General features: G+C 36.5%; 1 protein-coding gene across 2 annotated transcripts in view; it reads right to left on the bottom strand.

The window, feature by feature from the left end:
• Positions 1 to 5081: 5081 nt before the first annotated feature.
• LOC112447449 (ovomucoid) overlaps positions 5082 to 13268 on the bottom strand; it is a 30325-nt gene continuing 22138 nt past the window's right edge. Inside the window, exons 3-6 of one of the 2 annotated variants that reach the window (XM_024995250.2) lie at positions 8409 to 8503; positions 7407 to 7447; positions 6801 to 6913; positions 5082 to 5169 (exon numbers count right to left, since the gene is read on the bottom strand). In XM_024995250.2, coding sequence (XP_024851018.1) covers positions 5124 to 5169; positions 6801 to 6913; positions 7407 to 7447; positions 8409 to 8472 — 264 coding nt within the window. In that variant the 5' untranslated portion in view covers positions 8473 to 8503 and the 3' untranslated portion in view covers positions 5082 to 5123. Of the gene's footprint in view, positions 5170 to 5259; positions 5372 to 6800; positions 6914 to 7406; positions 7448 to 8408; positions 8504 to 13268 lie in introns of those variants that run through there. The other variant, XM_024995249.2, reaches the window with a different exon arrangement.

Raw genomic sequence — 13268 nt, 5'->3', positions numbered from 1 at the left:
ATTTTCACATTTTTACTGAAATTTTGTGATTTCATTTTTGTGATCTACATGGTGGATTTTCTTTGTTTAAATTCTCCAATATTAATTCTTAGTGAAATTGTTTAATGGAGTATACAGTTTTGGGGTCACATTGTTTAAAAAAAAAAAAAAGCATTCAGTTTGTTTCATAACCTTTTCCCAACATAGGTTGTGTAGAAAATAACTCTTCAAAGAGTAAATCAAAATCAAAGTGAGGTACTACCTCACACCCATTAGAAAGTCTGCTATTAAAAAAGCAGAAAAAAACCCCAGATGTTGGCAAAGATGCAGAAAAATTGGAATTCTTGTGCACTGTTGGAAGAGTGTAAAATGGTGCAGCTACTATAGAAAACAGTTTGGCAATTCCTTTAAAATTTAAAAATAGAATTACTGTATAATCCAGTAATTCTACTCCTGGACATATACTCAAAAGACTTGAAACCAAGATCTTGAAGAAATATTTCTATGCCAATATTCCTAACAGCAGAGTAGCCAAGAAATGGAAGTAACACCTATGACCATCATCAAATAAACAGATAAGTAAAATACAGTATATACATACAATAGGATATTATTCAGCATTGAAAGAAAAAATTCTGACATATTTTAACAAAAGGCAAATACTCTATAATTCCACTTATATGAAGTACTACTAGAGTAGTAGCAAAGCCATAGACACATAAAGTAGAATGGTGGTTTCCTGGGCTCAGGGGGAGGGAGAAGGGTAATTGGGTAGTTGTTTAACGTGTAGAGAATTTTAGTTCTGTGAGATGGAAAGAATTTTAAAGATTGATTGTTCAACAGTGTCAATATATTTAATGCTAATAAACTGTATGCTTAGAAATTGTTAAGACAATAAAATTTATATGTATTTTACCACAATTAAAATTCCGAAAGTTATTCCGTTAACCCTGATGTATTCATATATGTATTCTTTTTATTTTTATTAAAAATATTGTATAAAAACCTATTATGTATCAAGCCCTAAGTAATATTATAGGGAAAAGCTGTTAAGCAAAAATAGATATAATACTATTTTCTCAGAACTTTCAGTATACTATTTAAAATTATTGTCCACTAAGAGTGGAAACCATTTCTTATTGAGTCACTATTGTCTACCAAAGCTCTATGAAGCAGCTTCCCATATGTAATCTAACTTAGTTCTTAAAAGAATCTTGTATTTTACTCAATAATGAAAATAAAAAACTTGGGATTTGATAATAGTTAAAACTTGAAACTTTGGTAATAAAAGGCACTTTTAATATGCAACTTGTATTTTATTACTTTTAAACATGTTTATTTTTATATTTATGTACTAAAAACATAGTCATTTTTAGGTATACTGCAATGATTATTGTAAATATACCTAGATATATAACCATCACAACAATTTAAGAACATTTACAGCATCCAGTGACTTCAGTCTGAGCCACGGACGGTAAAGCGTGTGCCTACAATGCGGGAGACCCGGGTTCGATCCCTGGGTCGGCAAGATCCCCTGGAGAAGGAAATGGCAACCCACTCCAGTAGTCTTGCCTGGAAAATCCCATGGACGGAGAAGCGTGGTAGGCTACAGTCCATGGGGTTGCAAAGAGTCGGACACGACTGAGCCACTTCACTTTCCTTTCCTTTCAGATCATCCAGTATAATCTTTCTTATATTTTAGATGTCACTCCCACTTCCAACCCTCAGCACCAGGCAACCACCAATCTCCATCTTATTTGATTGCTTTGCCTTTTCTGGAAGTTTTATATAAATACAATGAAACACTATGTTGTCCCTTGTGTCTACTCCTTTGACTTCTTTTACTTTGTATAATGTATTTACAAAGATGCCCTATCCAACAAAATCATTCAATTGAATAATTAGGTTGAACAAGTGAAGCATGTTTTGTAGTAACAAGAAATACAGTGACCTCTCTTTGCTATGGAATGATGTCACTTGCTTGTTTCAATAATTTTCAGACTGGCATGGAAGTGAAACCCATCAGGTTGAAGACCAACTGGAATATAGTTGATCCTGCTGACAGAGGTACTATCCTGTGGGCAGCCATTGTCATTCATTGGGATTTGTCCCTGGTGAGAGCATGGAAACTCATGGTTAGGCATTTGAGGCTCTGGAAGATCCCTTGGAGAAGAGAAAGGCAATGCACTCCAGTATTTTTTTCCTGGAGAATCCCATGGACAGAGGAGCCTGGTGGGCTATTATAGTTTTTGGGGTCTTAAAGAGTCGAACACGACTGAGCAACTAAGCACACACAAGGCTCAGATATCAAGGCAGGACTTAATATGATTTTTTTTAATGACATCTTTTTTGTTTATAGATTTTTTTTAAAGTTTATTTATTTATTTGGTTGTACTGGGTCTTTGTTGCTTGGCGCAGGCCTTCGGGCAAGCTACGGCATGGGCTTCTTTGCTGTGGTGCATGGGCTTCTCATTGCAGTGGCTTCTCTTCCTGCGGAGCACAGTTTTCAGTAGTTGTAGCACATGGGCTCAGTAGCTGTGGCGCATGGGCTTTGTGGAATCTTCCTGGGCCAGGGATTGAACCCGTGTCTCCTGCATAGGCAGGTGGATTCTCATCCACTGTTCCACCAGGAAAGTCCAATATGGTATCTTAATTTAGGCTTTATACCAGGTATAAATATATAAAAAATCATTTGAAGTAAGAGAAAGGTAGAAAACTGATAATCCTGAATATTAGGATGTTTATCTAGATCTTATTCTGTCGTACCTGTCATTCAGGCAAGTTCTTCTCTGTGGCTTTCATTTAACCTTGCTTATACAATAAGACATTGGATTAAAGCAGGGATTAGTTGTCTGCAAGCATTTTTGATATTATACCCTCACAGGTAAAATGTTTTATAATATATATTTAATTATATATGTCATTACTATAATGTATTTTTTAAAATTATATTAAAGTATAGTTGATTTACACTGTTATATTTCTACTGTACAGAAAGTGACTCAGTTATACATATATATTTATTCTTTTTCATATTCTTACATACATTGACAGGAATGTCTTTTGATCAGTATAGAACATAACCAAAAACAGAAATTAAAAAGAATGTAAAAATTCATATTGGAACATCTCCAGGCATCCAACTTTAGAAACCACACAACATGATCAGTGTTTAAAAAAAAAATGTACAGTGAATTTGTACTAAGGAAGCTTCAGTCTCTCACTTGCCATCCCTGTACACACATACTCAGGTCATCTCTGTAATATTTCTACCATATAAGATAGGAAAAGTAATAGACTAAATATCTATAACTTTTCTTTTCTTTCTGTAACTCTTTAATACAGTAAAATTTTTTGCTATATTACTCCCTAAAAGGTACAGCACAGGAGGATGAAACTCAGGAATCCAACAAGGCCATCTATTGGCCTAAGGAAGGAAGATAAGAACACTTCCTGAAAAGTTAGAGTCAGTATGTGTGACATCTAAAGGCAGGTTTGGTGATTATGCTTCTGGTATGTATGGAACTGTCAGCATTCTGAAGAAAAAAATCCCTTGCCAGGTTAAGATAGGACAGATATAAATGAACCTTGCCATGGCTATGGCTATAAAGAGGAAGAAATCATTGATGCATTTATCCAAATAATGAAAATTCAAAATGATTTCAATAGAACTACTTATTCATGAGACCCTTCAGGGCTATTTCTGATTCTTCTATCCAACTGGACATTGAGGTTGTATGTACACTGATTCATATCTCCCTATTTAGGCAAAGGTATTCAACTCATCATCACAGAAACTCATCTGGGGCAACCTCTTCCTGACTTAATAAAAGAGTAATGCAGTTTAGTAAAATTTATCTTTATTACCATAATAGCATATTTTAGTATATTTTAAATCATACATCTTAGTTCCTTATTGTCAAAAAATGGACTTCGTTACAGCTAACTCACTTTTCCATGAAGACTAAGAAATGTGCAGAGCCTTAACATACTTCTTGAAATACCAAATAAATGGGAAGTTCTCATCTTCTGTTAAAAAAAATCTTTAATGAAATGTCAACAATCCTTTTTCATACTGCCCCAACCTGAAAGCAAAATATATAAGGCTACAACAAAGGTAATGTTTAAATAAGCTGAGGTAAGATGGTTCATGGGCTTTCCTTTCATGATTTAAGACAGAACTTCAAAATCTATAATTTTAGATAATTAATTACACCTATCTCTGGAGAAGGGAATGGCAACCTATTCCAGTATTCTTGCCTGGAGAATTCCATGGACAGAGAAGCCTGACGGGCTACGGTCCATGGGTTCTCAAAGAGTCGGACACGACTGAGCAACTCCCACCACACTTGAACCACGTATCTGTGAGGACTAAAGCAAGTAAGTCTGTGAAGCCTTACCACAGTTTTGATAATAGAACATCTCTATTAGTATCAGATTCCTTCCTTGGTTAAAGAAACACACACACACACACACACACACACACAAACTTTAAGAGCATTTCAAACTATTTTTTTCTATCAACCTTTTTAAAGCAATAGAATAGAATAGAACAAAGGTAAGGCTTCAGTAGATTGAGATAGTGACTCAGTGGCATTTATTTCAATGATTTGGAATAAGATGGAACTTAAATAGTCCACAGGAGTAGATCGATACTACAAACTCAATTATATAACTTTCTGAACCACTGTTATGTTCCTAGAAATATAAATAATTTTCTAATACCAATTTTCTCAAAAGAGATTTACACGGGATTGTTTCTCATTTAATTGTGAATAAATCTTTTAAGTATCCACTGTGTTCTTTCAACCACTTAGGGATATGAGAGTGACAGAGAACAAGAACCCACAAGAGATGTTATATTTTTTGCATGGTTAATCTTTTTTATTTAGGCAATCATGATTGTCATAGGAAATTATGTATGCCTTATGTTTTCTAAAACAGGAAAGTCATTAAATCATATAGAGTCAGAAATACTGAATTCAAGAATTTTCAAACTTTATTATGAAAAAGAATGTATAGATCAATCATATAGAATATGTCCTGAGTTTCCTTACTCTTTGTAAAAACCATGGAAATCCCCTTCAGTAAAACAGAAAGGATAAGAGGAATCATTTCATATAGAAAGTTACATCAAGGAATCAGCATTGAAAATAACTAATAAATTTAAGTTGATCACCACGTTTCCTAAAAAGAAAAAGAAAACATAATTACGTTATAAATTCTGTATGAGACTCACTGTGTTTCCCCTGAGTTAGGACTTTTGACTAAAGGACTCAGCATTGGTTGAATCTATTTTCTGAAGGGCCAGGAGCTGTCTACTGACCATAGCCAAACTCTGTAGCCATCCTTTGTCTTCTCTATGCCAGTGAAACCACGCTTACTTGCTCTATAAAAGTATGCAAAGAGTGTTTTAAGAATGAGAATCAGCCTTCTCTGCTTCAGAATAAATTGACATCATTGCCTGTTTAATTTCTGAAGAGAATGAGAGTTTTCTCTTATGGACTGGCCTGGCTCTCTGTGCAGATTCCAATGGCTTTGTTAATTCCAATTTGCACTGAAAAACTGCACCTTGGGGCAGATCCTATTGAGGCACATCTCAGAGGCTGGCTTATCATCTAACCAGGTTTTGAATGTTTTCTGACCCTCAATTCCCTATGTAGATGTCCCTCTTGCCTCTTCTCCCTCCTGTGGAAAAGGAGGATGGACATACTGCTTGCTAGGCTGACTGTTTATCTACTGATGCTTCTCCAGTTGTGATAATCCTCCTGCTGAACTTAACTTTCCTGAGGCTTCTCTCTAGTGTTGTCTTCCTTCTTACCCATCTCTCCATCCCTGAGCAACAAAAGCATGTTGACCCAACCTCTGAAAGCCACACTATTTTGATCTATCTTCATAGGAAGGAAAATTTGTGTTTTCTTCTATTTCTTCTTCTATTGTTTTCTATTGCTTGATTGTTTAGTAGCTTCTCTCTTTAAGACATAATCAAATACTTACATTGTGATCAAGTAAGTGCATTAAAATCTAGCCTAATTAAAAGTTAAGTGAATAACAGAATTTTGGAAATTTAGTTCAAAGAACAGTATTTAAGATACAGTCCCTTCTTTATACTGTTTCATTCTATAAAGGGTCACTTCATTGTTCCTGCATGGTTTGTAATTATAAATGAACTAAAGTGTAGGGAAAAGCTAAAAAATCTACAATGCAGATAATGAAAATATATCTTTATAATGAATATATTATCTCTATGTCATTAAAGTAAAAGTTAAAAATTGTTTTAGGTGAAGTAATTCATCTATTTCTACTGTTGTTAACATTTTAATTGTTTATATTTCATTCATTTAATTAATTTGGGTGTTGCACTGCAAATGAGAGTAATTATAAAGATAACCCCACAACAAAATTCTTAGAAATGATAAATTCAAAGGTATAGCAATTGTGCCTTAGTGTATTTGAATTAATGCCAGTACTAACTAGAGTTCTTTTTCTTTTATAATTTTATTTATTTATTTATTTTTGTTGCTGCGTGGGCTTTTCTCTAGTTGTGGAGAGTGCACCGGCTTCTCATTTCATGGCTTCCCTTGTTGTGGAGCACGGACTCTGAGCTAATGCTCAGTAGTTATGGCACACAGGCCCAGTTGCTCCGCAGCATGTGGGATCCTCCTAGACCAGGGGTAGAACCTGTATCCCCTGCACTGGCAGCAAACTCTTCATCACTGAGCTACCAGGTAAGTCTCTGTCCTAGAGTTCTTAAAAGAGGCATTAATATTAAAAATAAGTATTAGTATGAAGATAAACATACAAATTTTGTTTCTTACCTAACTTCATTGCAGAAGGCACATGCATTGCTATATGTGTTGCCATCTGATGCACAGACAGGAAAGTATTCATTGGTGCAACCCGTTGTATCTTCAAACTTGTCACAGTCAGGCTATAAAAGATATTAATACTAGCTACAATAACAATATGAATAGCATCTTCCACACACTGTGAGCCTACTGATGTCCTAAACTTAGTTCTTTCTTGACTTAATATTTGAATATTCAATTTGAATTCAAATTTAAATACTGTAATTGTAATATTAGAATATTTCTTGGCACATGGAACAAGCTCTGTGATGGTTTTGAATATGTGAAAATAGGGCACATTCTATTCATGTCTATTTTCTTTTCCACTCTCCTATTCTGAGCTACCATCACCTCCTTCAGGTCAATTGTATTGTCTGTCTGTCTGAATGACTGTAGTTGACTACAGCCACTTTTAAAGTTCCCAAATATTTGTATTGAATCCTTGTATCTTTGCTAAAAACAATGCCCACTTTTCTTAGGATCAACATTCAAATCCTTAATTGCCTATGAAACTAAATATCGATGGTGGTATAACAAACACTAAGTTTTAATTTAAAGATCCAAATGATAGTTTACCAGACGTATTTCAAAACGTGTTGAAATTCCAAAGGGAATACCTGCAACCAGAGCATAGATTAATAATATGTCACTCTTTGATGTTCTTTGACAAGTTATTATCTAAAAACAGAATAAAGAACATTATTCTTTGTAAAAAAAAAACCTTAATATATATTTGTGATGATGTCTTTCTGTTTCTGAGATTAGATACTAGAATACAAGAAAAATCCAAAAATTAAATCTCAGTCAGTATGCATTCATTTATGTCTGCTTTGAATCTGACTACATTGCACATACTCTTCCATAGTAGTTTATATAACTCCAGCTAACAGTAACTCTGTCAAAAATAGGTAGTGCCCACTTTGTAGATGAGAACCTTGAAATACAGTAAGAGCCTGAACTTACATGAAAACATTCCATATTCAAGGATTAGGATCTGCAAACAAATTCATTATATCTCATCTAGCCTGCCAGGCTCCTCTGTCCATGGAATTCTCCAGTCAAGAATACTGCAGTGGGTAGCCATTCCCTTCTGTAGGGGATATTCCTGACCCAGGGATCAAACCTGGATTTCCTGCATTGCGGGCAGACTGTTTACCGCCTGAGCCACCACGGAAGACCAATCTTAGTCTGCTGCTGCTAAGTCGCTTCAGTTGAGTCGGACTCTGTGCGACCCCATAGACAGCAGCCAACCAGGCTCCCCCGTCCCTGGGATTTTCCAGGCAAGAACACTGGAGTGGGTTGCCATTTCCTTCTCCAATGCATGGAAGTGAAAAGTGAAAGTGAAGTCGCTCAGTCATCAACGTGAAGTCGTGTCCGACTCTTAGCGACCCTGTGGACTGTAGCCCACCAGGCTAGTATGCTTTAAAAGCATCTCCTACATCATCCATTGAGCATTGGTATATAAAAAAAAAAAAATTATCATCAGTCTCATCAGTGAGGTCTCCTATCCATAGTTGGCCCAAGTTTTGACAAATACTGAATGATTAAAAGTTTCTCACTAAGAGAAAAATTACTCACCAGAGAAAATGGAAGATGCCAAAATGAAGAATGAAATAGACCTTATCATTTGAAAGTAAGCCATTTTGTCTTTTCAGTGAACTGGCAGTGAGGCTCTGGGAAAAGAAATGAGTTCAAATAGTAGTTTGAAAAGACACATATCTTGATGATTGTATTCAGTTGAAGGAGAATGGCAAAGGTTACTTCCTTGAAGGATCCTCACTTCAAAAGAATACCTCTGCTCTCTATCCATCCCTACACTCCCAATTAGAAAGGTCATTTGGCTCAATCTTCATGAACACTTCAGGAAGAATAAAAATAATTTACTGAAAATTTTTCATACAACATAACCATTTATCAAAAAGCAGGAGTATATATGCAGCTACTTTTAAAAAATGGTATAAAAGGAGGATGGAAAGATACCATCAATCAATCACTGCTCTGCTCTTTGTCATTGTAGATTAGAATATATTCTTCATTCTGACTTCATTCATTTACAATCATTTTTGAGATTCATGTATATTGTTACATGTATGGATAGGAAATTATTTTCTAAATCACAGAATACTATCCCATTCTTTAATGAATATACCATAGCATGCTTATCCAATCACTTACCAAAGTGGGATTAACCCTATTTGAGTTGTTTCCAGTTTGTGGCTATTATAAACCAAGGTGCTATAACATTCTGTACATAGCTGTGTGTGACATTTATATTTTTCCCTCGAGTAATTAACTGGGAATTGGATAGTTGAATCATATAATGGGTCTATGGTTTGTTTTTTAAGAAACTATCAAACTTTTTATAAAGAAGTTTTTATTTTAATGAAGTCCAATAAAACAATTTACTTTCCTGTATCATGCTTTTGATGTCATAGCTAAGACATTTTTTCTTAAGTAAAAATTCATAAAGATTTTTCCTCATTAAAACTTAGTTTTCTGTTTTACATCTAGATCTAAGAAGCTTTTCATGTGAATTTTATATATAGTATGGAGTGTGAATTGAAGTTCACTTTTTTGTATATGAATATCCAGATGTTCAACCATCATATGGTGGGATTTTTTGTACATTTTATTGTATTTTCTATAGATAGTTGTGTTATACTTGAATAATGGCCAAACTGCATTTTCCTTTCAATCTGGATAAACTTTATCTTTTTTTCTTGCTGGATTACTGGCTAGATCTTTCATAACAATGTTGAATAAAAAGTAGAGCTGAACATTTGTTATCTTTTCTCCTTTTTAATATTTTGAGGGAACATTTTGAATTTTACTATTAAATGTAAAGTTGTAGATTTTTTGTAGCTGTTTCTCAGGTTGAGGAAATTCCCTTCTACCCCTAGTTATCTGTTTTTTCTCATTAAAATCAAGAATAGCTTTTGAATTTTGTTCATTTTTTTTCATCTTCTGAGATAATCATACTTTTTTTTTGGTTAGTTTGATGTTTGTTACTATGTTGAATAACTGATTTTCAAATGTTAAATACAATTTGTATTTACAAACTTCACTGTGTCACTTTATATATTCTTAACTTAAGTTTTTCAAAATTTTGTTTAAATTTTGTAATCAATGATCATAAAGCATATCAGCATGTAGTTTTCTGTTCTTGTAATGTCTGTGTGGTTAGATTATTATCTAACTGGCTTCACAGAAAGATATGGAAAACATTCCTCCCATTTCAGTATTCTGCATGATTTTGTTTTGAATTGATACTATTTCTTTGTAATAAGTTAGGTAAAATTTTCTAATAAAGTTTTCTAGGTAACTAATTTTCTTAGAAAAGAAAGTCAATTCATTTAGTAGGTATAGGACTCTTCAGGTTGTCTATTTGTGAAAAAACCTTGGTATTGCATGTTATTTAAGGAATTCATGCATTTCTTCTTTATTTAAAAAAAATTCCAGCTTTTTTGAAATATAATTGACATGTACTATTTTGTAGGTATATGATATGGTGACTCAATACATTTATATATTGTAAAAAACCTATCACCATAGGGTTCATCAATATATTCGCCACTTAATACAATTGCCATTTCATTTTTGTGATGAAAACATTTAAGGTCTACACTCTTAGCAACTTTCAAATATACAAGACAGTACTGTTAACTATGCTTACCATGCTATACATTTGATCTCCGGAACAGATTCATCTTAATAACTAGAAGTTCGTATCCTTTGACGCGTATCTCTTTATTTCCCAAACCTCCCAGTTCCTGGAAACTGCCATTCTATTCTGTTTCTTCCAGTTCAACTTTTTTTGGGATCCACACATAAATGATGTCAAACAGTATTTGTTTTTCTGTGTCTGACTCATTTCACTTAGTGTAATGCCTTCAAAATCCATCCATGTTATATCAAATAGCAAATAACAGAATTTTATTCTTTTTATAGCTGAATAACATTCAAATATATGTATATTCAATGTATTCACATATAATACATTGTTTCCAAATCTTGAATATTGTGACTAATGCTGCAAAGAACAAGGTGGTTCATCTCTCTCTTCATTTCTTTTGGGTTTATACCCAGAAGAGAGACTGCTGGCTCATGTGGTAGTTTGGGGCTTCCCTGGTGGCTCAGATGGTAAAGAATCTGCCTGCAATGCAGGAGATCTGGATTTGAACCCTGAGTTGGGAAGAAGTCCTGATGAAGGGAATGGCTGCCTAGGCCAGTATTCTTGCCTGGAGAATCTCATGGACGGAGGAGCCTGGCAGGCTATAATCCATGGTGTAGCCAAGAGTCAAACACAGCTGTGCAAATAAGCACGCACATACATGGTAATTTTATTTTTAATTTTTTGAGGAATTTCCATCCTGTTTTCCATAGTGGCTGCTCCAATTTACACTCCCACCAACAGTGCACAAGTTTACCCTTTCTTTTACATCCTTACCAACGCTTGTTATCTCTTGTATTTTTATTGATAGCCATTCTGACAGGTGTCAGGTGATATCTAATTGTGGCTTTGATTTGCATTTCTCTGATGATTAGTGATGTTGAGCACCTTTTCATGTACCTGTTGGCCATCGGTATCTTTGGAAAGCTGTCTATTCAGTTCCCCTGCACATTTGTTAATCAAGTTGTTTCATTATTTATTGTTATTAGGTTTATTGATTTTTACATATTTTGGAAATTAACCCCTTATCTGACATATGGTATGCAAATATTTTCTCACATTACACAGATTGCCTTTTCATTCATTTTGTGGATTTTCATTTTGTGTTCCTCAGGTTCCTCCCCCGCAACCTCCCCCGCCCTGCTCCCCGCCTCCCAACTTGAGTTCCCTGGTGTTTGTTGTCTGGGAGCCTGAGACCTCAGAACCATGGGAAATGCCAGGAGCCTGAATTTGCTGGAACCCATCGGGAGCTGACCAGTGTCACATGAGCTAGGCAGTGCTGAGTCAAGCTAGGATGTGGATTCATAGGGGTCCTCTAGAGGTCTGTTCCCATGTGAGAGCCACAGGGTGGGCCGAAAGCCTGGAGTTGCTGGAGCTATCTGAGATTTTGGAAGCCTGAAGTTCCTGGAGTGGATTGAGAACCTGAGTTCATGGGAGCTTCCTGGAGCCAAGAAGCCACCAGTGACCACAGCCATCAGAGTGGGCCAGAAACCTGAGTTCACACAGCCTTCTGCAAGCTGAGGAAGCTGCCTGGACCTTGAGAGCTGTGGGAGGAAGGATGGGGAACTGGAGCCAGCAGGTGGCTGGGTGAACCTGGGGCCTGAATTCAGTGCAGCTTTCCAGGTGCCTGGTGCCAAGGATGCCACCTGCAGTCACTGGAGCCACTGGACACGAGGGTAACTTAGGACCTGTGTTCACAGGAGCCCGTGTGCTTGGAGCTTGGGTGCAACAGGGACCTGTATTCCCAGGAACCTCTAGGGGGCGCAGCCATGGGCGGGGCCTGGGTCGCTGGAAAAGACCGACTTCCCGATGAGTGGGTTTCCAGTTGTGGAGGCTTCTGGGAACTTGGTGCTGAGGAGGACTCCTTGGGCCGCTGGAGGAGGTTGGTAACAGGTGGTGGGTCAGGGGGAGGACCCGGAGTAGGGAAGTGGTGAATCAACTGGCTTTTTTGGTTCACAGGGAGCCCACTGGCAAACTGGTGACAAGGTACGCCTTTGAGGCTGCAGGAGCTGCCTGGGGCGCTGGCATAAGGTTGGAAGGGCTTGAGTTCCTGGCACTAGCAGGGAGACATGTAAGGCTTCAGGAGTGGATCAGATGCTGGGGCGAGCCAGCTCTGGAATCCTTAGTGGATTCCAGTGCTCACTTCTCCCATGAGCTGCATGGGCTTGAGAGAAGAGTATGGGGCTACTACGAATTTGTCTTTCTTACTCTCCTCAGTGCGTCCTTCTTATCACTGTGCTTCACCAAGGTACTGGTCATCCCTCACCTGGAATTCTAAACTCTTGGGAGGGTTATTTTTCATGTGCAGATTGTTGTTAAAATTGACATTTCTTGGCTGAGGCTGCTGAGTGGCAGGGGGCGTAATTCCTAGCTGTCATTTTGCTGAAGTACTGTGCACTGAGTCTTTTTCTGAGGGCCATGCTTCAGTTACTGGGAACTCGTCTGTTAAACTCTCTAGTCCTGTTATTTCTAAATTGATTCCTGCTGTTCTTGAGGGATTAATGAGGTCAAGAAGACTAGGCCTTCCAAATGTGTCAGGTGGAGCTGGAAGTCAATCTGCTGAAGATGGGACTCTCTAAAGAAGGTAATTCCTGGATCTCTGTTGATTCATCTGCTAGGGAATGAATGACCCAAGTGTTATTGGTAGAATTGGATGTCCTTGATATTTTTGTTTTATTTCCCAACAGTCAGTGATGGCATCTCATTAATAATAAATATGTCCTTTTTACTTTTGATTTTCCAGTTTCTCTGGTAAATAGTTTTACTGG

Source organism: Bos taurus, chromosome 7 (genome assembly GCF_002263795.3).
Source record: "Bos taurus isolate L1 Dominette 01449 registration number 42190680 breed Hereford chromosome 7, ARS-UCD2.0, whole genome shotgun sequence".
NCBI classification, from domain to species: Eukaryota; Metazoa; Chordata; class Mammalia; order Artiodactyla; family Bovidae; genus Bos; species Bos taurus.
Note: the sequence above shows the minus strand (reverse complement) of the source record. Positions and strands in the feature narration are given on the sequence as shown.